The 27,355-nt window shown below is 40.8% G+C and overlaps 2 protein-coding genes across 2 annotated transcripts in view; one reads left to right on the forward strand and one right to left on the reverse strand.

The window, feature by feature from the left end:
* The window catches only part of LOC146636231 (Fc receptor-like protein 5), a 95,869-nt gene that overhangs the window by 16,227 nt on the left and 52,287 nt on the right, over positions 1–27,355 (reverse strand). The gene's annotated exons all lie outside the window — the stretch shown is intronic.
* Positions 1,711–26,254, forward strand: LOC146636233 (uncharacterized). Its single transcript, XM_085349870.1, has 14 exons — positions 1,711–1,744; positions 5,216–5,245; positions 17,305–17,535; positions 17,620–17,730; positions 17,960–18,250; positions 19,998–20,288; positions 23,509–23,766; positions 24,000–24,248; positions 24,423–24,527; positions 25,230–25,292; positions 25,389–25,448; positions 25,801–25,863; positions 26,055–26,117; positions 26,229–26,254. The coding sequence occupies exons 1-14, from the start codon at positions 1,711–1,713 to the stop codon at positions 26,234–26,236; spliced, it is 1,857 nt and encodes a 618-aa protein (XP_085205996.1). The 3' UTR covers positions 26,237–26,254.

The following is a 27,355-nucleotide window of genomic DNA, read 5'->3' on the forward strand; positions in this document are numbered from 1 at the left end:
GACTCACTGTGAGAGACGCTGCTGAATGAACATCTGCTTGAACATAATGGGAAATTCACAGAGAAACTCGCAGATTCTTCCACCGACCGCTGCGGCACACCTGCACCAGGGAAAACCTCCGCCTACCCCACTCCTGCTATACAGGTGAAAATAGAGCAACAGGACCGCGAGTCTTTGATTTTATTTATTTTCTGCTGTGTTTTACTTGCATCTATTTGGAATGTGCAGAAAACAAGTTTAAATGTTAACCTTCCTGCCTTCTTGGGACCTTTTTGTGCCACTGCTATGTGTGAAATGGCTGCCATTTCCACTGTGTTCAGTGGAATATAACCAAACTTGCCACAGGATAGTTTTTACCTGTCAGTGTTAATATTCCAGTGTGAATTCCTTAAATCAGCCTAAAATGGCTGAGCAGCAGAAATCCCCACACCCATCACCCTGGGGACTATTTTCGGCCCATTGACTTCCATTATAAACGCTATTTTTCAACCCCAAATTATCATTATATGATTTTATTTTTTCTTCTTTTCTTGGATGTCAATGAAGACTCAGGGCCTTGAAGTTTGAATTTTTAAATTGCAAAAAAAATGCAAAAAAATAATGGCAGGTCAAAATGTATGTTGGTGCCAATCTTTGGTCCATCTAAAGGCCTACTTATAATGACAATCACATATTACTTCAACTGGTTATTTGTGGAAATATTTAGTTTCGTTTTTTGTTTTTTGGGGCTAATAACACAGGGCGCTCATGTAATAACACTGGGATTTGAAGGGTTGAAATAACGGAAATATAATTAAAACTTTACATGAATATTTCAGGGAGAAGTAGTTTTACAAGGTTGGCTAATTTAAAGTGGAATAAAATATGGATATATGGTCTTTTTATAGCGTTTTTGGGCGTGGCTGAGAATGGTCCCTATGGTGATGGGTGTGGGTTTTTTAAAGGATGGCAGGAGGGTTAAACAAATTTCTTCCAGTCAGAGAATGTTGCATATAATGTAATTTTTGCTTGATGCATAAAGTTAAAAGATTAAAACTAGTAAAACAAGGTTTAAAAAGAGACTTTTCCATTTGATTACATTTTGTATGATGGATTATGCAGAAAAAGTAGAATTGGGCTGAAAGATCTATCGCTTTATCACCTATTCAGGTTGTAAATCATGTTTTTAAAAAGTAACTAAGTAACTAACTAAGTAATTACTTTTGAAAATAAGTAATCAGTAAAGTAACTGGATTACTTTTGGGGGGAAGTAATCAGTAATTAGTTACTGATTACTTTTTTCCAGTTACTTGACCAACACTGCTCCCAAAGCGTAACATTTTATTCTAGGTGACAAATCGTCAACATTTTACGTTTTCGGGCACCCAACACGTTCCTAAATGACGACATCGGAAAAATGAGGAACTATGAGAACCGTTTGGACTCAATCTGCACACGTTTGCTCTTTTTATTAAAATTGCTTGGGAAAACATTATTTCATGTCATTAAAGTGCTGGTTAACATCATTAAAGTCCTAAGGTCAGGAATAAGGTTATGGTCAGGGCTAGGGATAAGGTTAGGTTTAGGGCTGGAATACAGGCCTGGAACGTCTATTACCGCGGGAGCGTCATTGCACTGGATTCCAGCCATAACCCGCCGTGTACCATAAGAACACCGAAGGTCTCCTTTCGCGTTCCTCAGGAACGCCGCGGGACGTGACAAAACGTCGACATGTTACGCCTCGGAAGTGAGAACGGGCTGACAGGTCCGTTTACCCTCATGATTAATATTCACGATAAAAATATTAGCTGAACATCATGAAGTCTGTATGTGTTTCATAGTGTCGAACAACCTTTGTACAGTTAAAGCCAGCAGTTACTACATGACGGAAACACCAACGTTATCTCTTTTATGCGTTTATACACAGGTCACGCTGATTACTGAACAAAAACCCAAAGATCAGCTGTTAATCGAATTTATTTGCTTTCTCTCCTCCTTAAACATGTTTTTAATGTTAGTTATAATTCAGAACTGGCGACTGAAACACGTAGGACACATAAGAACATCAGGAAATAAAACCCCGATAAATATAACCTCAGTAAAAGAAGTCAGTGTCAGCGGGGTTATTACAGTTGTGTACCGGGGCCTGCGCTTTGTCGGTGGTAATAACAGCTCGATTGCTTGCGAGGCGAGTGGGTCAATCCCACGCTTTAGACTGGGCAGACATCTCCGAAATCATCGAAGCACTTTTGCAAAGAGGCTGTATCTTGACAAACTGGCCAGACATCTGAAGATTAAACCACTACATTCTCGGCTAAAAAAAAATTAAAACGGCATTTAGTGACACACAAACAGGGTTTTTCAAAGTTCAGTTCTGTTAGTTTCAACATGCCGGTTATTGTGTGCTAAAAACAATGGCCACCAGTAGGGCTGGGTATCGTCACTGATTTCTAGAATGATTCAATGCCGATTCACAAGGTCCTGAATCGATTTGATTCAATTCGATTCGATTCAATTCGATTTGAATCTGGGAAATTTTGCCTCAGACAGTCAAAAATATTGTAATTCAGATCAGTACATTTACATATTTTTGTATCTATAAAAAGGAAGCTGACACTTTCCAGACTTTATCAAAGGTGTGAGCATCACAGCAGATGCCTTTGTGTCAAAGTAGCTGAAGATAAAACATAGAAAAACATGGTGGTTTTCCTGGCCTGGGATTTTATAAAAATATTCTGCAGTACTTAAAAAAAAAGGGAAACCATTAATCGACTTATGAACATTACCTCTGAAGTTACAGCGGTTTTATTAGAGACACGGCTAAGCGTTTTGCATAATTTTAAAAAGTTTAAATTTGTTCAGAAGCCTATTGAACGGCAGAAATTAGGTTTTCCTTTCGGAAGTAAGTAAAAGGAAAAAAAAACATCGGCGACAGCACTGTAAATAACGGTAAACTTGTGCGTAATAAGCAGCGAATAATGCAGAAAACAGATTTCGAGGATAGACGTGAAACTGTTCTTGAAGTACACTGAGAAAGAGAGAGAGAGCTGTGCATGAAGTGTGATTTTATTGTGGTGGAAGCAAAACAGTAAAAGTAAGAGGGAGTCCATGACGATGTATATACGAAGCTTAGTTTGGATCTTCTTTTGCTGCTGGTTCGGTTAATATTGTTTGGAGAGAGATAAAACTAACAGCTTTGGACTCAGTGCAAAAAGGGCGTAAACACAAAGTGCGGACCGCCGAAACATCGGAATCAGCGAGCTGTCGGCTTTCAGCCCCGACCGTGTCCGTGCCGTCGGGTGAGAAAGGCGACATCTCACCGATTCTGATCCGCGGTCCGCGCTGTGTGTTTACGTCTTTGTGCAGAAGCCGTGTACCTGCTCTCATTTACTGTTTCAAATGTTTGGTGTCAAAATTTTGTGACGTTTCACCTGAAATTCTGGAATTTTCGGCAAAATACATTTATATAAAAAAATCGATTCAGGATTTTAATAAATTGATATCACGTTATCCAAGCCAGAATAGATTTTAATCGATGAATCGATTGTTAAAACCCACCGCTAGCCACCAGGCCAAAGCAATGGTTTTTACTCGATCAGCGTTAACCCCGCCCCCTGAGTTTGATGGGTGAGGTTGACAGATAAAATTATTTCATGGTGAGACCTGAAGGACTCAAGTGTGCCAAAATGAATTAATTAAATACACCATTAAATAATTATTTAAATGTGGCAATAATTAATTAAAATGTGAAATAAATAAATAATTAGTTAAATGTGTCAATAATTATTTAATTAAATGTGTCAAAAACATTTTTTTAATTAATTATTTCCCATTTTAATTAATTATTTAATGGTGTATTTAATTAATTCATTATGGCAGTCCTGGCGTTCCATAATTCACACCACGGCTGAATGTGGCTGAACTTCACTGCACTTTAAAACGTAGTTAATGGTGGTAAAAACCTGCATGTACAAGCGTCACAGAGCATTGTTGTTTTAAAGGAGGACATAAAAAATCCTGATTAAATCTGGGAGTTCATCCTTTGGACAAATGAGATTCAAACAAGTCTGTTCAACCGTCACAGTGAAACCTGATGCTGACTTCCAGCCATTGAGTCCAAAAACCTGGCAGCAGAGGAATATTCCCGGATGTCGATCCACAGGATACGGGAACAAAAAAATCTGATTTTCTTTAGAAGAAAGGAGTGAAAAGTATAACCTGAAGAAAACTGTTGCCCAACTTAAAGTAAGAGAGTATGTTTTATTATAGAAAAGCGAAGGAGAACAACACGAGAATCGCGGTTCTGTTTTCAGTGGGCCGGGTTTGTAAACACGTCATAGGTGCTGTTGGAGCTGCTGTTGGAGGCTGGAGTGAAAACACAGAGAGGCCAGTTCGAGGAAGAAGCTACAGACTTACATGTATTACAGCGTCTTCTTCGCTTAAAAATTAGCTCTGCATCAGAGAGCAGCAGAGCTGGATGTGAGGATGAAGCGCTCTTCGCGTGGTCGAGTTATTCTGTAAGTACATCACTGACCCATGTTACAAAGTGACTTTAGGGCGGATCCGGTTCGGACTCACTTTGCTATCGGGGACTCTTTCTGTTTGAATGTTATGGACTAAAGGAACCATTTTTAGGACAGCCGTTTCACTCAGAGCTTGAACTTGAATTGGTTTTTACGTTGCACAATCAAAACAATAAATAAATAAATAAATAAATAAATAAATAATAACATTAAAAAAAATGATCGTGTTACCAAAATTTTAGCTAGTTAGCTGACTCCTTGGATCATTTTAAAGGTTGAATATCATGTTGCACACACACTGTCACACTCTTATCTATTTAAAGAACTACACCTCTTTCTTCTGCTAAATTTTTAGTTTGAAGTAAAACAGTTAAAGATTAGCTGCATCAGAGAGCAGCAGAGCTGGATGTGAGGATGAGGCGCTCTTTGCTCTGCATTCTGGAGTTATTCTGTAAGTACATCACTGACTTTCTCTGTTTGTGTGTTGATGATTAAAGAAACTGTTTTTATTTGTGTAAATTTCATGAAGAGGTGAAAAAGTTTGTCTTAGAATTTGATTGTTTCTGACTGTCTCTTTAACATTGTGTGGGATACACTGTAGTTTTACACTTACAGTTTATAGTTTATGAGCTCAGAAACTAATTTGAGGACGAGCTTGAACAGAAAATTAACTTTTTTAAATGAGTTTGATGATGTTTCAATCTCGATTTTAGGGCTAAGTACACTCCATGGAAATGCTGAAGGTAAGATTTTGCCTTTTTTTTTTTTCGTTTATAAAATCTGAACAGTATTGATCTGTATCTGTCATGATCCTGGGTTTGGGACCAGGAGTTTTCAGTTGTGAACTCTCAGTTTCTGTTTGATATTCTCTGTTTTACTTGGTTTGTTGTAGTTTTACAGTTTTGAGTGTATCTAATATTGCACTTTGTCTTAGGTTGTGTTTTCATTCATATTCTGTGGGTATAGTTATCATTTTTTGTTATTATTCAAGGTTGTTTCCCATCCTCCTGTGTTCCCTGAGTCTAGACTGTGTTTCTGTTAGATCCAAGGACGTAGATTTGGTTTCAGCATTGGTGGGGACGGATAATTCAACCACCGAACCCTGCCCTGTTTATTTTTTTCCCCTTTTTGTCTTTGCTTCTTGATAACAAAAGGAGAAATATACTTGCCTACATATGCTATTCTACATGCTTTTAAACCATTTAAAATCACAATTCATAGTTTTATATGTGAATTATATCATGTTAAATTAATATTAAATAAATGACTGACTAAGTATTTTAGGCTTTAGTTTACTTCAGCCATATTCCATATAAATCAGGTATCATACAAAAATAAAAATAGTTTCAAATACAGTCATGACAATAAATTAATATGACCTTAAGGACTTAACAACATTACTTCAGTTATAATACACTAACATCTCTGATACATTAGTACTAAGGGGACACTGAACGACCTGGTGGTTTTTGTCCATCTAAGATTACCACAAAGTAAAAGATCTCTCAGCAAAATTATGCAGCATTTTAGGCACACTATTGCCCCGATCAAATCAGTGAGCTGGGATTTTTTATTCTAAACATGAACTACTGTTACATCAACAGACATGGACTACTGGTGTCCCACACAACAACTTATTGTCCAGTATGTTAAGGAGCCAAACACATGCCTGCTCCTCTCGTTAACTGAGATAAACTGGTGGCATATTGGTTTTACATCATATACTGTCCAGTCTGTCCTGGTGGACATGGCAACACGTTATTCATGGTTACATACAATTTTAGACAGATGTGGGCCAAAGCCTAGCACATACTTGCCATCCTTGAGACCTCAGAATTAGGGAGACATTCAAAAGGGCTGTTTGGGGGAGATATACTAAAAACCCTTGAATTTTACAATGTATCAGATAAAATAAGTTAAATGTCACCGTTATTATTGACAGAAACAGCGGGGGTGTCCAAATTCAGAGACTGCGTCCACCTGAGGACCAGGTGTTGTGACTAAAAGTGATTGTCTGCCAAAAACTGATTACTTGTATTAAAACTGCTATAAATAACTTGTTGGTCTATAATATGTGAAATATATGTCAAATGTGAATGATATCAAGTCATCTTGAGCAACAAACAACATTCCTGTAACAAGGTAGAAGCCGCAATCAGTTTTTGGCAGTGACTTTTATGTATCCTTTATTTATGCAGTTAAAAAAAATATTGTTGACTTTAAAAATGTCTCTTAAGAGAAATCTAGCCAAGAGGACAGCTGAAATTGCAACATGCAAAAATAGTTCTGTAGACATATTTTAAGTGGACAAAAGGAAGCTGATTGATTATAATGCAGGTACAAGAACACAGTTACAAAGATACTTGAGAAACGGGTAATTTTTAAATTTTATATATAACCCCTTTGTAATACCTGTTCACAGAAGTCTATTTAGCATCATATGTAATGATTTTACACATAAAAAACACACGGAAACATTGGAAATCACTTTTTGGCACAACACGGGCTCAGATATTTGAGGTTTACACAGCTACATTCTCGCATGAAAATATGCTTAAAGATTATTTTGCGACCCAGAAAGAGTAATAAGAATAATATTAAAGCTAAGTAGCAGCAGTGGTAGTAGCCGTTGTTGGAAACTGGAATTGGCTGGGCCAAGCTGGGATATGGTTTTGCAATTTTGTTGTCTAGATGGAAAATCAGGATAAATTGGGGAGAATGGTGGCTCCGGGAGATTTTCAGGAGGGAGCCATGAAACTTTAAGTGACTTACAGGTTTCTTTGAAAAATACTTTCTCAAAGCTATTCTTATTTCTGTTAATGAAGAGACAATAATGATTTGGGGCATCAAAAACACTCTGGCAGCCTCTGAGTTAGTTGGTTACCATTCATGTTTCATGTTTCAGTTCTCATATCGTGGCGCTGTCACTTGGTGTTCGCTCGCTCTGTGGTAGAGTATCACTTCCTGTTCCTGCTCAAACACAGTGGTGTTTCTGAGTAGCTTATTTGCTTAGCAATTTAATTAACAACTTTTAAATACATTCTTCTTTCATAGTATAATCTTCACGTGCTTCATCCGAAGCACACTTTCTGTGTACTCACTACCTAATTTATAGCCAAAGTATTCACTCACTGTCTCTGTACTGTCTCGCTAGCTTAGCTTAGCTTAGCTCATAGCCGACTCATTAGCACCATGGCTACTTCACCTGTCCCTCCTGCACTTTCTTGCTCATTGTGTCAGATGTTTAGTTACTCCTCGGCCTCCTTTAGCAGTAATGATATCTGTAACAAATGTAGCATATTTGCAGCGCTGGAGGCCAGGATTACTGAATTGGAGACTCGGCTTCGCACCCTTCATTCACCCGTAGCTAGCCAGACCCCTGTAGCTGGTGCAGCCGAAAATAGCGTAGGCCCCGCTAGCTGTTCCCCGGCAGGTCCCAAGCAGCTGGGGAAACAGGGAGGCTGGGTCACGGTGAGGAGGAAGCATAGTCCTAAACAGAAGCCCCAGGTTCATGTGTCTAACCGTTTTTCCCCACTCGGCGACACACCCGCCGGGGGTCAAACTCTGGTAATTGGCGATTCTGTTCTCAGACATGTGAAGCTAGAGACACCGGCAACCATAGTCAATTGTCTTCCAGGGGCCAGAGCAGGCAACATTGAAGGAAATTTAAAACTGCTGGCTAAGGGTAAACGTAAATTCAGTAAAATCATAATTCACGTCGGCAGTAATGACACCCGGTTACGCCAATCGGAGGTCACTAAAATCAATATTGAATCGGTGTGCAACTTTGCCAAAACAATGTTGGACTCTGTAGTTTTCTCTGGTCCCCTCCCCAATCAGACCAGGAGTGACATGTTTAGCCGCATGTTCTCCTTAAATTGCTGGCTGTCTGAGTGGTGTCCCAGAAACGATGTGGGCTTCATAGATAATTGGCAAACCTTCTGGAGGAAACCTGGTCTTGTTAGGAGAGACGGCATCCATCCCACTTTGGATGGAGCAGCTCTCATTTCTAGAAATATGGACAAATTTATTAAACCCCCCAAAATATGACTATCCAGAGTTGGGACCAGGAAGCAGAGTTGCAGTCTTACACGCCTCTCTGCAGCTTCTCTCCTCCTGCTACCCCCCAAAAACCCATCTCCATAGAGACTGTCAGCTTCCAAAAAGACAAAAAACAAACTAAAAACCAGCAACAAACAACTTAAACATAAACAATTACAAAGAAAGAACAATACAGTATCCACATCTGAACCAAAGAGTAAAACAGTGAAATGTGGATTATTAAATATTAGGTCTCTCTCCTCCAAGTCTCTGTTAGTACATGACTTAATAACTGATCAACAAATCGATTTACTCTGCCTTACAGAAACCTGGTTGCAGCAGGATGATTATGTTAGTTTAAATGAATCAACACCCCCGAGCCATTCTAACTACCAGAAATCTCGAAGCACAGGCCGAGGGGGCGGTGTGGCAGCAATTTTTCACACCAGCCTATTAATTAATGAAAGACCAAGACAGACTTTTAATTCATTCGAAAGCCTGATGCTTAACATTGTCCACCCCAGCTGTGAAACTCAGAAACCAGTCTTACTTGTTATCATCTATTGTCCACCTGGGCCTTACACAGAGTTTCTGTCTGATTTCTCAGACTTTATATCTAATTTAGTTCTGAGCTCAGATAAAATAATTATTGTGGGTGATTTTAACATCCATGTAGATGCTAAAAATGACAGCCTCAACATGGCATTTAATCTGTTATTAGACTCAATTGGTTTCTCTCAAAATGTAAAAGAACCCACCCACCACTTTAATCACACTCTAGATCTTGTTTTAACATATGGCATAGAAACTGAACATTTAACAGTGTTTCCTGAAAACCCTCTCCTGTCTGATCATTTCCTGATAACATTTACTTTTACAATAATTGATTACACAGCGGTGAAGAGTAGACTTTATCAAAGTAGATGTCTTTCTGAAAGCACTGTAACTAAGTTTAAGAATATAATCCACCCACTGTTATCATCTCCAATGCCCTGTACCAACACAGAGCAGAGCAGCTATCTGAACGCTACCCCAACAGAGGTCGATTTTCTTGTTAATAATTTCACCTCCTCACTACGTACGACTCTGGATACTGTAGCTCCTGTGAAAACTAAGGCCTCAAATCAGAAGTACCTGACTCCGTGGTATAATTCTCAAACACGTACCCTAAAGCAGATGACTCGTAATCTGGAGAGGAAATGGCGTGTCACAAATCTAGAGGATCATCATTTAGCCTGGAGAAATAGTTTGCTGCTTTATAAGAAAGCCCTCCGCAAAGCCAGAACATCTTACTATTCATCACTGATTGAAGAAAATAAGAACAACCCCAGGTTTCTCTTCAGCACTGTAGCCAGGCTGACAAAAAGTCAGAGCTCTTTTGAGCCAACCATCCTTTTAACGTTAACTAGTAATGACTTCATGAACTTCTTCACAAATAAAATTTTTATCATTAGAGAAAAAATTACCAATAATCATCCCACAGATGTAATATTATCTACAGTTACTCTTATTACCATCGATGTTAAGTTAGACTCTTTTTCTCCAGTTGATCTTTCTGAGTTAACTTCAATAATTACTTCCTCCAAACCATCAACGTGTCTTTTAGACCCCATTCCTACAAAACTGCTCAAAGAAGTCCTGCCATTAATTAATTCTTCGATCTTAAATATGATCAACCTATCTCTAATAATCGGCTATGTACCACAGGCCTTCAAGCTGGCTGTAGTTAAACCTTTACTCAAAAAGCCATCTCTAGACCCAGCAGTCTTAGCTAATTATAGGCCAATCTCCAACCTTCCTTTCATATCAAAAATCCTTGAAAGAGTAGTTGTCAAACAGCTAACAGATCATCTGCAGAGGAATGGTTTATTTGAAGAGTTTCAGTCAGGTTTCAGAGCTCAGCACAGCACAGAAACAGCTTTAGTGAAGGTTACAAATGATCTTCTTATGGCCTCTGACAGTGGACTCATCTCTGTGCTTGTCCTGCTAGACCTCAGTGCAGCGTTCGATACTGTTGACCATAATATCCTATTAGAGCGATTAGAACATGCTGTAGGTATTACAGGTACTGCGCTGCAGTGGTTTGTATCATATCTATCTAATAGACTCCAAGTTGTGCATGTAAATGGAGAGTCCTCTTCACACACTGAGGTTAATTATGGAGTTCCACAGGGTTCAGTGCTAGGACCAATTCTGTTTACATTATACATGCTTCCCTTAGGCAGTATCATTAGAAGACATAGCATACATTTTCACTGCTATGCAGATGACACCCAGCTCTATCTGTCCATGAAGCCAGATAACACACACCAATTAGTTAAACTGCAGGAATGTCTTAAAGACATAAAGACCTGGATGGCCGCTAACTTTCTGCTTCTTAATTCAGATAAAACTTAGGTTATTGTACTCGGCCCTGAAAATCTTAGAAATATGGTATCTAACCAGATTCTTACTCTGGATGGCATTACCTTGACCTCCAGTAACGCGGTGAGGAACCTTGGAGTCATTTTTGACCAAATATGTAAGACTGCTTTCTTCCATTTGCGCAACATCTCTAAAATTAGAAATATCCTGTCTCAGAGTGACGCTGAAAAACTAGTTCATGCATTTATTACTTCCAGGCTGGACTACTGTAATTCATTATTATCAGGATGTCCAAAAAACTCACTGAAAAGCCTTCAGCTAATCCAAAATGCTGCAGCAAGAGTCCTGACAGGGACTAGAAAGAGAGAGCATATTTCTCCTGTTTTGGCTTCCCTTCATTGGCTTCCTGTTAAATCCAGAATTGAATTCAAAATCCTGCTCCTCACATACAAGGTCTTAAATAATCAGGCCCCATCTTATCTTAATGACCTTTGTCAGGGGTTAAGACATTTGTTCACAAGTAAGAGAAATAAGACACTGCAGACCGACTCAGAGAGTTTAAGAACGTGCACACGGGTGAATGCCTCTGAGAAGACAGACACAACGAGTACAGGCTGCTTGCTTTATTTATAGGCCAAAATGGGTTACATAGTACTTCCTCTTTTAACGGAAAGGGGAGAGCTTAGGCATTGTCTCAGCTATCTAACCTCTCCACACAAACTGAAAAATAACGACACAGCAGTATATCATGCTTATCTGACATCACAGACACTGAAGTAAAGAATGCATTGTGTATCATGTCTTGTCAAACATCTCAAACACTGAAGTAAGGAATGCATTGTGTTTTGTTTAACAATAGGCTTGGTTATGTGAAAATATATGAACACTTGATTATAAGGCACACTTGATTATATTGTATTTAAATAAAAATCCTCTTACAACCTTGTAGTACCATATCACCCTATTAGAGCACTTCGCTCTCGCTCTGCAGGCCTACTTGTTGTTCCTAGAGTATTTAAAAGTAGAATGGGAGAGAGAGCCTTCAGTTTTCAGGCCCCTCTTCTGTGGAACCAGCTTCCAGTTTGGATTCGGGAGACGGACACTATCTCTACTTTTAAGATTAGGCTTAAAACTTTCCTTTTTGCTAAAGCATATAGTTAGGGCTGGACCAGGTGACCCTGGATCCTCCCTTAGTTATGCTGCAATAGATGTAGGCTGCCCGGGGATTCCCATGATGCATTGAGTTTTTCCTTTCCAGTCACCTTTCTCACTCACTATGTATTAAGTACTATGTCCATTTTACCAGACTTCGGTTTTGATTGTTTCTTATTGTTGTAATATTTAATAAGATGAGTCTCATGCAGTTTCACAATAACTCCTGGCTGCTGGCTCGCCAACTGTAACACTAATGTGTCTCTAATACTCTAGGATCAAAAGGTACTTCACCCAAATTTGATGCAAAAGAGCTCAATGATTTGGGCCAGTTGGTTTGGCTACGTACAGGAGAGGCAAACTGAATGAGACTCAGGCAACTGTGAGTTTTGAAAACGCGGGCTCTGTATTTTTCTTACCCAGAAAACAAAAGAAAAAAAAAATATGACAAACATACAAAACATTACAAATAAAAGTATCTCTTTTTGGTACCAGCATTTTCCTCAGTGACAACCCTGTGGCACAATCACAGTAATCACTTTAAAAAAAAAAAACCCTTACCTGGGTGCACCCTTCTAGATGTACAAAGTTCACATTCAAAATGAACCACAATCTCAATTGCTAAGATCCAAATGATAACATTGGTTTGTATCTTTGTAGACTTTGTTAACAAATTGCAACAACTATTAAGCTGGAAAAATAGATCCAACCGCCCACACCCACTTCCCTTCCTGTTTGTGGGATGTATAGAGTCCGTAAAAAGTCCTTAAAATAAACCGTCCGTAAGTCCAGGGGGATGTGTGTGAAGAAGGGGAACAGCAAGTTCAAAGTGGGGTGGTGTGTTTTTGTTTTGCTGCAGCTGGCCTACCACACTCTGCTGTGCAGCACAGAACAAAGTCAATTGGTCCATCAACGGGGTTGGCTCGTCATCGATTACAGGATCCATTGCAATGCATCAAAAGGAAGATGCAAAGGGAAACAAAAACAAAAAAACTGACCGATCTCAGAAAAGAAAGACGGAGCAGCGCGAGATGGCGCAGGAATGATGAAATGGTGTAGTCTCTAACTCCCGATCTCGTTTCAGTAAATCGCCGTGTCTTTTCCTTGCTAGCGTGCTCACGGAGGATTCTCGAGAGAGGAGGAAAAGCCTGTGCTCTCTTAGACGGAGATGGCAGGCGGGGCCCTGCACCACGTTTCAGCAGCTCATTGGCTTAGAGCAACTCACGTCTACTCCGGAGCAGTTAACTCTTTAACTGCTGCACCTATGGCTTATTCACTATAAACAGAGTGTAACTGCTAAGATTAATGGTCCTTTTTTTCATTTTGGCATATTTTATCCAAGCCATCCTTGAATATGGGTTACACCAACGTACAGTGAGGGTGTGCTGGGAACGTTTAGCTGAGGCCCTGGTTCGAGAGATCTTCAAATCACACCTCCGGCAGAGCTTCAACAACATTCCGAGGGAGACTGGGGACATTGAGTTCGAATGTACCATGTTCAGCACCTCCACTGGGAAAGCCGCTGCAGTGAGTTGCGGCCGCATGATAGTTGGTACCTGTCATGGTGGTACTCCCCGAACCAACTGGTGGACACCAGACATGAGGGGAGCCACCAAACTGAAGAAGGAGTCCTTCTTCAGTTTCTTCAGGGCTTGGTTAGCCTGTGGAACTCCGGAGGCAGCTGATAGGTACTGACAGGCGGTGGCGGAAGCAAAAACTCGGGTGTGGGAGGAGTTCCGAGAGGCCATGGAAAAAGACTTTTGGACTGCCTCGAAGAGATTCTGGCAAACCATCAGGTGACTCAGAAGTGGTGTTCTACCTGCACTGTGTATAGTGCAGTGCAATATTCAGTCCACTAGTCTATGTATCACTTTCATCTTACTAGTGACTTGGACAAGATGACAAACAGAATCTCATGCTTAAGATGCTGTCTGGTCTTCATAAGTGTCATTGTATGTGTATATGCATGTAGGGTTAGTATGGTTAATGCATTTTCTGTGTGTTTTAGTGTATGTCTCTCATCACGTTTTCATTATTCTCATCACTGCTTAAACAACACACATCTCTCTCTGTTTTTTTAACTCTCCTTTCTTAAAAAAATAAATAAAGTGGGATTGCAGTTGTTTCAGGCTGAGAAACACCAAACACTCTTCATGTTATCATTCATATTTCATCAACAGAAATTTTATCTCTTTTGTGTCCACGAGGCAGGTGCCCCAGCTGGAGACCGCTTCACTCACATACTTTCACACCTCTCTGTAACTCACACACACACCATGACGTTAGACACAATCACCTGCTTTTCGCCAAAACAAAAACATGATGCTGATGTTACAAAAGTCTCACACACATAAATCAGGATGCAGAAAAGCTGTTGCCCACATGAGGTGTGAGGAAGAAACTGAACTCACGGATAGATGCATGCTCGAGATATCATAGCTCTGTTTGTCTGTGAAGGTTCTCAGTCATCCAGGTCATCGTAGTCAAAGGAGCTTGCAAAGAAAAGCGTCTGGACTTCTTTAAGTTGCTTGAAAGCAACTGCAAAGCAAAGCAGCAGCAAGTTGCTTCAAGCAACTTAAAGAAGTCCAGACGCTTTTCTTTGCAAGCACCTTTGATCATAGCTCTGTTTCCCTCCCCTCTGATGCGTTCTCAAGCAGTTCCTGCTCTGATAATGTGCAACCGCACGGTCACGTAGCCATTCTCTAAGGCCTTCTGTACTCACTGTTTGTGTTGTTTTTGTCCAAGAGAAAGTCTCTGGATCCCATCAATCGCCAACCCGAGGGGAGTTCAGACGCAAACTGTCCGGCCTGGCGACAAAGTTAAGCACCAGGGCTTTCATCAGGCGTCCCAGACGCCTCGCTGCTAGCAGACTTCGGCGGCGTCATCTCACTCTCCTCGGTGGATGCGATGTGTTGGGCTCCGGCTCGGAAGGACCAAATAAATGTGGAGTCTGTGTTTCTACAAGCCCCGCTAGTTTAGACTTATTCCTCATGAAGAAAACAAGACAGTCAGCAATCGATCGATTTTACTTGCACAAGGGAGGCCCCAGTCGGTGTATCAGGAACGCACTTCGAATCCTACCACAAATGACCCCGACTTAGGCCTCCGTTCGTTGCCTTTTTATTGACAAACTGTTACAATACACATCACAGCAAAAGCACCTCCCACCGTAAAACCCCCAAATGGTTCTAAGACAAGGCACTATGTGTGTGTGTGTGTGTGTGTGTGTGTGCAAGCACGTGTGCGAGAATGCGTGTGTGTGTGTGTGTGTGTATGCATGTGCAAGAACGTGTGTGTGTGTCCTCCTGCTCACCCAAAGGATCATAAAAGCAGGAAGCAACATCAAACAGAATCTTCACAAGGGATGTGCTTGTTATAAAACACTACAGCCTCCTCCCAGAACCTCAAGAGGCTGGGGAGGGGGACAAAGGAATGCCTTTTTTCACAGTGTTTGAAACAATGTAGAGATGGTGAGCATAAAAACGACAACATTTAACAGTTCACTTTAACAGACGAGGTCCACCCCGTGTTCCTGAAGGCTCTGGATGTTGTAGGGTTGTCTTGGTTGACACGTCTCTGCAATGTTGCGTGGAGATCAGGGCCAGTACCCCTGGACTGGCAGACCGGAGTGGTGGTCTTTAAGAAAGGGGACCAGAGGGTGTGTTCCAACTACAGGGGAATCACACTCCTCAGCCACGGTCCTGGAGAGAAGAGTCAGTCCATTAGTCGAACCTCGGATACAGGAGGAACAATGTTGTTTCTGTCCTGGTCGTGGAACACTGGACCAGCTCCTTATCCTCTTGAGGATACTCGAGGGCGCATGGGAGTTTGTCCAACTCCTGTCGGGGGTCCTGTCGGGGGTGCTCCGGGAGTATGGGGTGTCTGGCCCGTTGCTATGGGCTATTCGATCCCTATACTACCGTTGTAAGAGCTTGGTCCGCATAGCCGGCAATAAGTCTGACTTGTTCCTGGTGGGTGATGAGCTCCGCCAGGACTGCCCTTTGTCACTGATTCTGTTCATCATTTTTATGGACATAATTTCTAGGTGTAGCAAAGTGGTGGAAGGCTTTCACTTCAGTGGTCTCAGGATCTCATCTCTGCTTTTTGCAGATTATGTGGTCCTGTTGCCTTCATCAGGTGATGGCCTCCAGCTCGCTTTGGAACGATCGCAGCCGAGTGTGAAACAGTGAAATTGAAAATCAGCAGCTCCAAATCTGAGGCCATGGTCCTTAGCCGGAAAAGGGTGGAGTGCCCAGTCCGGTATCAGGGACGCGATCCTGCCCCAAGTGGAGGAGTTTAAGTATATCGGGGTCTTGTTCACGAGTGATGGGAGAAGGGAGCTGGAGATCAACAGATGGATTGGTGCAGTGGCTGCAGGGATGCGGACGCTGTACCGGTCTGTTGTGGTGAAGAGAGAGTTGAGCTCTCAATTTACCGGTCGATCTATGCCCCTACCCTCACCTATGGTCACGAAGCTGTGGGTAGTGACCGAAAGAACAAGATTGCGAATACAAGCGATGGAAATGGGCTTCCTCCAAAGGGTGGCTGGCCCCTCGGGAGGGGCTCAGAGTAGAGCCGCTGCTCCTCCACACCAAAAGGAACCAGTTGAGGTGGTTCGGGCATCTGACAAGGATGCCCCCTGGGCGCCTCCTGGGCGAGGTTTTCTGCCCATGTCCCACAGGGAGCAGGCCCCGGGGCAGACCCAGGACACGCTGGAGAGATTATATCTCTCGGCTCTCCTGGGAATGCCTTGGTGTTCCCCTGGATAAGCTGGACGAGGTGGCTGGGGAGAGGGAGGTCTGGGCTTCTCGGCTTGGGCTGCTGTCCCAGCGACTTGGCCCCGAATAAGCAGAAGAAAATGTATGTATGGATGGATGGATGGATGTTTTATTGTATCGTTGCACATTCTTGTTAACGAGGAGCAGCTGTTGCTATTTCTCAATCATTTGTGATGAAGAAACAGAACATCATGTAATTATGTGACAGATCATTAATTATTTTTTCTTTTTGTAACTTCAGCAATGGAATTAAATTTTTTAATCTTTAGTTTAAGCTTTTTATTCCTCCATCTATTATCTTCCACGTATCCTTATCAAAATTGTGTTCTTTTTATTTAATTTTATTGTTATTATTTTTTTCAAATGGAAAAGATATTTATATTAGTGCTTTTCCTTCCTTTTTTAGTGTTTAAACCTGAGAGACAATGTAGAGTGTTACTAAATGTGTTTATGTATTTATTTAACAGCAGTACAAGGTGTACAATCAGCAGCAGTAGCTAAATCACCTCAGGACGTCTTTGGATACCTCGGAGAAAACATCACATTGCCCTCAGGAGTCGACCCATCATGGAGTCTCCTCAGAATTGAGTGGTCAATATTTACCAACAACACTTGGATTGCCACTTATCGCAATGGGAAACCAAACACTGAACATTTCCTACAGTACACTGGGAGACTCACCCTTAACACAACATCAGGTAACATTTATGAGGTTTTTTATTGCAAAGGAATTGCAGTTTTTTTTCCTTCTTGATTTGGTTTCAATGTATTTTATTCTATAGGTGACCTAACAATTCAAAACCTGAAGGAAAGGGATGCCATTGAATACACTGTAGATCTCCTCAACAGTGAGGGTGAAGACAAACTAAATAAGATTAAACTCACAGCAAAACGTAAGTCAAGTATAGCAAAAAAAAAAAACTGTTCATAATTAAAACACACAAAAACACATATCAACCATTATCAAAATGCAGACATTTTCTTTATTTTGAATCCATATATTCTGCATAAACATCAAATTTAGCCATCTACAATCAAATATAGTGCTTGATTTTAAATTAAGCTACACAGGCTTGTCTTTACTTTTTGTGAATTTCTCATTTTTACTCTCCATCCTTGCAGAAAAGCTCCAGCAGCCATCCATCCAGATAGTCATGAGCACATCTGTAGAAAGTGGCTGTTTAATGGTGGTGAACTGCTCTTCACTGGATAAGGGTGTTAACCTCTCCTGGAGTGTTGAACCAGTCAGTGTGCTTTCTACCAACAAGAGTCATCCCAGTGACAGCTCTGCACAGCTTTTTGCATTTGTCAACACCAAAGAGAACTTTGCCAGTTTTACCTGCATCTCCAGCAGAGATACAGAGAGTGTTTCATCCAAACCTGTCACACCAAAGTGTGACAGTAAGATCTGTGGTAAGTTGTTGAATGGGACACTTTCTGTGACATACAAGCACAGCATCAGGTGAGATGAAGCTTAAACAAAAGATGTGTGATCCAGTATTTGATGCAGTATTTGATCAGTGCACCCTTGAAGGACTTTATAACTTGAAACTAAATAGGACAAACCATCTGACACACAGTGAGATTCTGGAGCATGTCACAATTATGAGCTTTAATATTAGCAGTGGCTGATAATGAAAGTAGTCATTAATTTTACTTGAATTCTTGGATCTCTCCCTTCCTCATTATTTTCTAACATGCTAATTTCACCTTCCTGTTTGTTCACTCTGTTGTTCTTGCCCCTCCACTTCTCCTCTTCTGGTTTAACAGCAGCAGCCTCCAGTGACTGTGAGGGCTGGTTACTGGTTGTTGCTAGTACTATCTGACGGTGCAGCAGCCCCGACAGCTAATGTGTTGTTAATTTTACACATTTTACTACATTTATTTTTGTTTTCTGTCTCAGCTCTTCAGCTCCATATTTTCAGTACTTCTTTGACACTAAACTCTGTTCCACAGTGAAGGAAGGGGAGGGCGCTGAGATGAGAGATTTCATTGGACAATACAATATAAGTAATAAAAATGAACAAATGGGCTGCTTTACAGCCGGTAATAGTGATGGGAATTCCGGCTCTTTTTAGAGAACCAGCTCTTTCAGCTCGGCTCACTAAAAAGAGCCGGCTCTTTCAGCTCCCAACCGGCTCTACGGGTTGTTTTGTTGCTTTAATTGATTCATTATCAACAACAATATAAAATTATGCACAAAAGGAATTACTAATGTAAAAAAACGTGGTTTTCTTTATATATGTTTATATATAAATATATACGGTGGCCCCTTGAGACAAAGGAGAGAGAGAAAGAGGGCCAGGGACAACAACAACAGACAACATTGTCACATTAGAAAGGTATAGTAATCATCCACAATTATTTTCAGTTGCGGATGATAAAGGATTCAGAAGGTTTATTCATGCAGTGAATGATATTTATGCAATTCCAAGCAGGATAACACATGTGAGTGAAGTTGGCCCCCCCACCTTCTTCAAATCTAACAAAAGTGGTATGAAACGTTTGTGCTGGTTTGTGCTGCAAAAATTGTCGTTTGTGCTGCTTCTGTCTTAAAGATATCAATGAAAATGTAAAGGTCAAAAGGTCAACCAGCCCCCCCCCCCCCCCCCCCCCCCCCCCCACACACACACACACACACACACACACACACCTTCTTCAAAGCTGACAAAAGTGGTATCAAACATTTGTGCTAAGTTTGGGCTGGTTGGTGTTGCAAAATTTTTTGTTTGTGCTGCTATCATTTTAAAGATATTCATAAAGATTTCTAGAGGTCATCAGAGGTCAACCAGCCCCCCCCCCCCCCACACACACACACACACACACATTGATGGAATCAAACAAAATTGATGTCAATCAACTGTGCTATGTTTGTGCTGGTTTGTGCTACTAAAATTGTCGTTTGTGCTGTTTTAAAGATATTAATGATCATGTAAAGGTCAAAAGGTCAACCCCCCCCACACACACACACACATTAATGGAATCAAATAAAATTGATGTCAAATGTTTGTGCTACGTTTGTGCTGCAAAAATTTTTGTTTGTTTGTGCTGCTATCATTTTAAAAGTATTACTAAAATAATGTCCAACAACCAACTAAAAGAGCACTGAGAAACCACTGAAACACAACTTCACAAGAATCCATTTATTACTTTCCAACAGGATCTATCCTCACTGTGTCTCCATCATGGCTGAGTCCTGGAGCCTCAGTAACTCTGAACTGTGAGGTTGAACATCCGTCTGCAGGATGGAGCTTCTACTGGTATAAAGCTGTTCCTGATCTATCAGAGAAATCCTCCAGTTATGAGCTGCTACCTGATGGCAGTGGGACTGCACAGGACTCCTACATCATTCATGGACAGACACACACAGCAGGATATGTGTGCAGAGCTGGAAGAGGAGACCCAGAGTATCACACTGATCACAGTCAACCAAAGTTTGTCTGGTCTGCAGGTCAGTTTGTTTCTGTTTATCATTTCAATGAGCTGATGTTATATCATCATTTTGATTCACCAACATCTCTCTCAATGTGATAAACCCATTTAAAAACTAATTTGAGAAGAAGAATCAATCTTTTCATTTCTGACTATGATCAAGCCAAACTGAATTTACTTTTTCCTTTTTTGTTACCTTTTCTCTTTTTAATTACAGTGATAGCATAAAAGAGAAAGGGAATAGACAGCAATGGGTAAATGTCTTAAGCTATTCCTCATTTTGTATATTTTGCTTCCAAGTAGTCAGACTTCATTGTCATTTTTAACCCTCATGTTGCATTCTGGTCAGATTTAACCGTTTTTAAAATTGGAAATACACAAACATCTTACACTCAAAAAAAATATAAACGCAACACCTTTTTTACTGCTCCCATTCCCCATGGGATGGACGTAGAGACCTAAAATTCAGTCCAGATACACAATATAACCATCCCTCCCAAACAGTGGTCACAAATCAGTCCAAATGTGTGGTAGTGGGCACATCTGCTATATTGAGATAATCCATCCCACCTCACAGGTGTGCCACATCAGGATGCTGATCTGACATCATGAGTAGTGCACAGGTGTACCTCAGACTGCCCACAACAAAAGGCCACCCTGGAATGTGCAGTTTTTTGCGCTATTGGGGGTCTGGGGACCCAGAACCGGTCAGTATCTGGTGTGACCACCATTTGCCTCATGCAGTGCAACACATCGTCGCATGGAGTCTATCAGATTGTCAATTGTGGCCTGTGGAATGTTGGTCCACTCCACTTCAATGGCTGTGCGAGGTTGTTGGATATTCGTGGGAACTGGTACACGCTGTCGTATACGCCGGTCAAGCACATCCCGAACATGCTCAATGGGTGACATGTCCGGTGAGTATGCTGGCCATGCAAGAACTGGGACATTCTCAGCTGCCATCTGCCCTGAACAATGTGAACCATGATTCATCCGTGAAGCGCACACCTCTCCAACGTGCCAGACGCCATCGAATGTGAGCATTTGCCCACACAAGTCTGTTACGGCGACGAGCTGGAGTCAGGTCAAGACCCCGATGAGAACGACGGGCATGCAGTTGAGCGTCCCTGAGACGGTTTCTGACAGTTTGTGCAGAAATTGTTTGGTTGTGCAAACCAATTGTTCCAGCAGCTGTCTGGGTGGCTGGTCTCAGACAATCTTGGAGGTGAACCTGCTGGATGTGGAGGTCCTGGGCTGGTGTGGTTACACGAGGTCTGCGGTTGTGAGGCCGGTTGGATGTGCTGCCATATTCTCTGAAACGCCTGTGGAGACGGCTTATGGTTGAGAAATGAACATTCAATGCACGGGCGACAGATCTGGTTGACATTTCTGCTGTCAGCATGCCAATTGCACGCTCCCTCATTGCTTGTGGCATCTGTGGCATTTTGCTGTGAGACAAAACTGCACATTCCAGGGTGGCCTTTTGTTGTGGGCAGTCTGAGGTACACCTGTGCACTACTCATGATGTCAGATCAAGGTTCAAGGTTCTTTATTTGTCACATGCATAGTTATACAAGTATAACACACAGCGAAATGTAGCCTGACACGCTCCTCGACATGTGCAAAAATTTGGGGGGGGGGGGGGGGGGGGGGGTGTAGAGGAAGAACATTATATATATACATATAGTATATACACTGGGTGAATGTGCAGTAGTAGCAGCAAGCAGGTGAATTCTGTACATTAATATGAATAGACATCTGACTATTTTACAGGATAGACAATATAAACATATTTAAAATTATAGGATTTGGAATGTACATTGTTCCTTGGTTTAGAGTGTCTGGAAGAGAGTCCTGTCTCAGTCAATTATAGATGATGTGAGAGGGCGGGTGTGTGTGTTTAGGGCACGGATGGCTTGGGGATAGAAGCTCCTCTTGAGTCTCTCTGTCCTTGCCCGGAAGATGCGGAACCTTCTACCAGATTGCAGAAGTTGGAACAGTTTGTTGCCAGGATGGGACGGGTCCTTCAGTATCTGCGCTGCTCTAGTCCGGCATCTCCTGGTGTAGGTGTCCTGAAGCGGTGGGAGAGCAATCCTGCAGCAGCGTTCTGCTGTACGGATCACTCTCTGGAGAGCTTTTTGGTCCTTCACACAGCTGTTCCCAAACCACGATGTCATGTTCTGTGTGAGGATGCTCTCCACAGCGCCTGTATAGAAAATCCTGAGGATCTTTGGAGAGACCCTGAACTTCCTCAGTTGTCGTAGGTGATACAGGTGCTGCCTAGCCTTTTTGGTCTGGACCTGAATGTGGGCAGCCCATGTCAGGTCTGAGGAGATGTGGAGATCAGCATCCTGATGTGGCACACCTGTGAGGTGGGATGGATTATCTCAATATAGCAGATGTGCCCACTACCACACATTTGGACTGATTTGTGACCACTGTTTGGGAGGGATGGTTATATTGTGTATCTGGACTGAATTTTAGGTCTCTACGTCCATCCCATGGGGAATGGGAGCAGTAACAAAGGTGTTGCGTTTATATTTTTGTTGAGTGTACTTTCCACTGGAGACTCTCTTCCACAGAAACAACACGTGTTGGCATTCTCACAGACAGCTTCAACATTGCTTCAACAGCATTGAACTTTTCTTATAGCTTTGATGTTTAATGCTTTGTTGAGGCCTTGCTCAAAGGTGACTGTGTGACAACGTCATGGAAGGTCGATATACCCTATGTGAGGCTCTTGATTACATATTTGATCACTGCCAGGAAACTGACAGTGAGGATGGACTAGATAAGGACGTGTCTGAAGCTTAAGATGGAACAAAATGTAATCCAGACCAAGAAATGACTGATGAGGAGGAATCCAGCAATGAAGACGATGGCCATACTGAGTCTGCTGCCACATTCAAGTAAAAGAATCGGAACTTATCCCAACGTGAGAATTAAGATAGATTTCAGTTGAAAATGCCATCAGGGTGACCACAGCAACTATAAAATGTGTCTTGTCTTGATGACATCAAATCCTGCTTTAAACTGTTTCCGACTGAGTCCATCAAAGCACGACTCCTCTATAAGCTGTAAAGTGAGCTTATGTCATCATTTTTATTCACCATTTTTTCAAGAAAATTTAGCTCAAAATAGGGTTTTTTTGGTTATTTTTGCTAATACTAATGTTTTTAAATAGAATTTTGAATCCTAACATCTGTGAGCTTTGTCTCTTCACTGCATGTTGTTTCCAGATGTTCATTCAGCAGCGTCTCTCACAGTGAGTCCTGACAGAGTGCAACACTTCACCTCTGACTCTGTCTCACTGACCTGTGACGGAAACTTCACTGAGTGGAGAGTGAGGAAGTTCTCTGAGGACGGCCGACTCTCTGACTGTAGGAGAATGACTGGATCCACATGTGACATCCACACATCAAAGTCAGATACTGCAGTGTACTGGTGTGAGTCTGGATCAGGAGAGTTCAGCAGTGCAGTCAACATCACTGTACAGAGTATGTTATTATACATTTACTACTTGGATTTTAATGAGTTAGACATCAAATGTGTATTTATCCCATTATTTTTTTTGTGGCATATAGTATTTGTACCGTAGTTTTTAAGTGCACAAGATCAGATGTTGATGATGAACATTTGTACAATCTGTTCTTATTATTGTTTGTCAGCTTTTTCTAAAAGTGTGCACCAGCTGATGTGACTGAAACAATTGTGTGTGATTGTGTCACAGATGATGGTAATGGTCCTATCCTGGTGAGTCCTGTTCATCCTGTGACTGAGGGAGCTTCTGTTAGTCTGAGCTGCAGTTTGAGAACACAAAAAATACTTTCCAATGTGTTTTTCTATCACAATGACAAACTTATTCAAAATGATCCCCGAGGGGAGCTGAAGATCTCTGCAGTGTCAAAGTCTGATGAAGGTTTCTACAAGTGTCAGTACTCAGGAAGAGAGTCAGCACAGAGCTGGATGTCAGTTAAAGGTGAGCAGGATCAAAACATGTGATGGATTTTTATAAATGAGTTTGATGACTGAGAAGCAACATTAGATTTTCTGATTTAAGTCTCAAAGTCGCCTGGCTCAATTTTGTAAAATTATATATATAAATACATATAATTCATTAATGAATAATTATTGTTTCTTGTAACTGTGTCAGGAGCTGACAGCTCTTCATCTCCTGTGTGGTTGATTGTTGGACTGGTTTGTGGAGTCTCTCTCATTATTATTCTCCTGCTCTTGTATCGCTGCAGACAGTCCAAGTGTAAGAGCCTCTTCTTTTCATGCTGTATTACAGAGTTTATTTACTACACACACTTTAATTATTCACACATATACATGTATTCTGATCGAACAATTCACATCACAAAGATGTGTAATAACATTTGTCTCTTTCACAGATTCCTGCTTCACCAGGTTGGTAAAATACTTTTTATTATTATTTTAAACAAACATCAGTTACTTTTGAGTTTATTGTGTTTATTTCCTGTTTCAGGTCGATCCAGTCTGAGAGTCACAGTCCGGGCTCCTCCACAAATCATGGAGTCAACCAGGATGAAACTCATGAATACAACTCTGTTCATCCTGGTCAGCACTTAAACCGATCTTTATTATCATTATTAATATTGACTTTTCATTCAGTCTCCATTAACAGGAAAATTTCTTAGGTTCAGTTTGTGCTCAGCAGCTTCTCAAAGAACATTTATCAAAATCCAGTTGGACAAACATCCAAATAACCAACTGACTACATGCACAAAAGATCAGAAACAAACAGGATTTTATAACCTGATTGTATCTTTAACTCGACTGAAAGAATCCACAAATGTTATTGTTTCATATCAGATCAACACAAACAGTAACACCATGATGGGTTCATGCTCTGAAAATATCTGACAGTCCTGGATTTGACTTAAACACAATTAATGAAATTGAATGTGATGTGTTCACAAACATTTTTACATTTCAGGTACAGATGAACCCGGAGACGTCACATACTCTCTTATTAAACTTCAAAACCTTAGAAAGAAGAGTGAGTACACAAAACACAGTGTAGAAAAAAGCCTGGGAAGTTTTTAAAGTGTTTAAAATGTTTTAATTATTTTCATTAATCTGATCATCTTCACAGAGAAGCATCATAAAGCAGAGCAGAGTGCTGTTTACTCTGAGGTGAAGACGGGAGCTGCAGGTACAGTCACAACAGTCTCATTCAGTGTTTGTACTTGAATGTGTCATCACATCATTATATTGCAGGTAATTATAGGTCAACATGGAGTTTAGTTATTCACTGACCAAGCTTAGCTACTACATACGACCACTACACATCAGCAGACTGAATCTTATACACATCGAGGGCCGTTCAGAGTTTAGTGTAAGTTTGTGTGCTTCATATACAGAATGATATTGTTATTGTACAGTATGGTATTGTCCATCTATATGTCCCCAAACTTAATAGTTTCTCTCCTGTTTTTACTCTGGAAATTTCTTGTCATCATATCTGTCCTGAACAAATGTGTCCTGAGCTCTGACGTCTCTTTTAGAGGACAGTCTGATGTATGCTGAGGTCAAACAGCCCAAAAAAGAAAAAGCCAAGAAAAACAAAGGTGAGCAAAGTCTCCCATCATCTCCACTGAATATTGTTCAACATGTTTATTTTACAGGTTATATTTATGTATTCACAACAAGCAGCTGGTTAATAAAATCTATCAAACTCTATCTTTGCATTAGTGGAGACATCCAGTTTCCTCCTGGTTAATGATATTATTGTTTTCAATGATCTTCTCTTCATTCACAGGAAAATCAAGTCCTGCAGCTGATGCAGCAGTTTATTCTGAAGTCACATCAGGAAGCTCTCTCAGTAATTCTGCTGCCATGCAGGCTGATTTATTCTTCACATTATTAAATGTCTTCAGCTCATAATATCTTTACATGTTGGAAATCACTTTGTCTCTTTGTGCTTGTCTTACAGGTCAGTGAGGAGAGCTGTAGCAGCAAAGCCAAGAAGAAGCTTTTTATGAAGCCACTCTTGCTGCTCTGCTGCCCAAATATCAGACATGCTCAGCTTTATGTACAGTTACAATATTAAATCATAATATCATATACTTACTTATAGCAAAATGTAAATGCAGGTATATTTGAGTTATATGCTTTATAGCAAGGTATTTCTTACATTCATTGTTAAAGCTTTTCTTTTGTTACAGGAAAAATGATTCTATGTTTCTTTACCTTCTTTTAAATGTACAAAGATGCCCTTTGTCTATGGTTAGATTAGTTTAGAATTATCCTTTTAGACTTTCTCAGCAAAGACATATTGTTTTGGGACATATTGTTTTAGATTGTTTTATCTCTCACAGCTTTCTCCCAGCTCTCTGCTGACGAGACTAGCGCCACATATGGAGTTGTTTATTTTATCTGTTTATTATTTTCTTATCCTGTTCTCACTGTCTTTCCTATAAAAAGTGCCAAGCCTCTGTTCACGGTGTGAGTTGTTCTTGCAGCTCACCCGTGTGCACGTTAAAGCAGAAAAAGTAACCTTGTCTCATTGTGTCTTTATTTCTCCTGGGTCTTTTACAGAGTTTTCCCCCAACATCTTTAAAACCTTTTTCAAGAGCAGTGAGAAGAAAGTTTGAAATATGTGATCTTTAGTAGCTGATAGCACAACTCACATTAGGACGTTCTGGTATGAGCAACAACAAATATATTTATTGTATTGGTCTAAATTGACACAAATGATACGATAGGTATTGTACTGAGTTTAAATGCAATAAATATGTTTCATGTATTTTTTCTGGGGGTTTTTTCTATTGTATCATTTTCTACGTGTATAGTTAGAAGGTAGAGAGTAAAATCTTTTTACATTTGAATGTTTTGGGTTGATTTTGGTTCAGTGTATAAGATTATTTCCAAACTAACAACACAACAAGAGGTTAACAGGAGCTTCCACTGCTGGAGACTGTAATGTTAAATTTAGTATATAAAATCTTCTGTTGTTGTTAGCTGTAGCTCAGGAGGAAGAGCAGGTCATCTACTGATCAGTTCAATCCCTGGCTCCAGTCTGTACGCCAAGTATCCTTGGGCAAGATTAGGGATGGGTAT

This window comes from Diplotaxodon limnothrissa, linkage group LG3 (genome assembly GCF_057381915.1).
Source record: "Diplotaxodon limnothrissa isolate DT_005_m linkage group LG3, D_limnothrissa_male_GT1.1, whole genome shotgun sequence".
Classification (NCBI taxonomy): Eukaryota; Metazoa; Chordata; class Actinopteri; order Cichliformes; family Cichlidae; genus Diplotaxodon; species Diplotaxodon limnothrissa.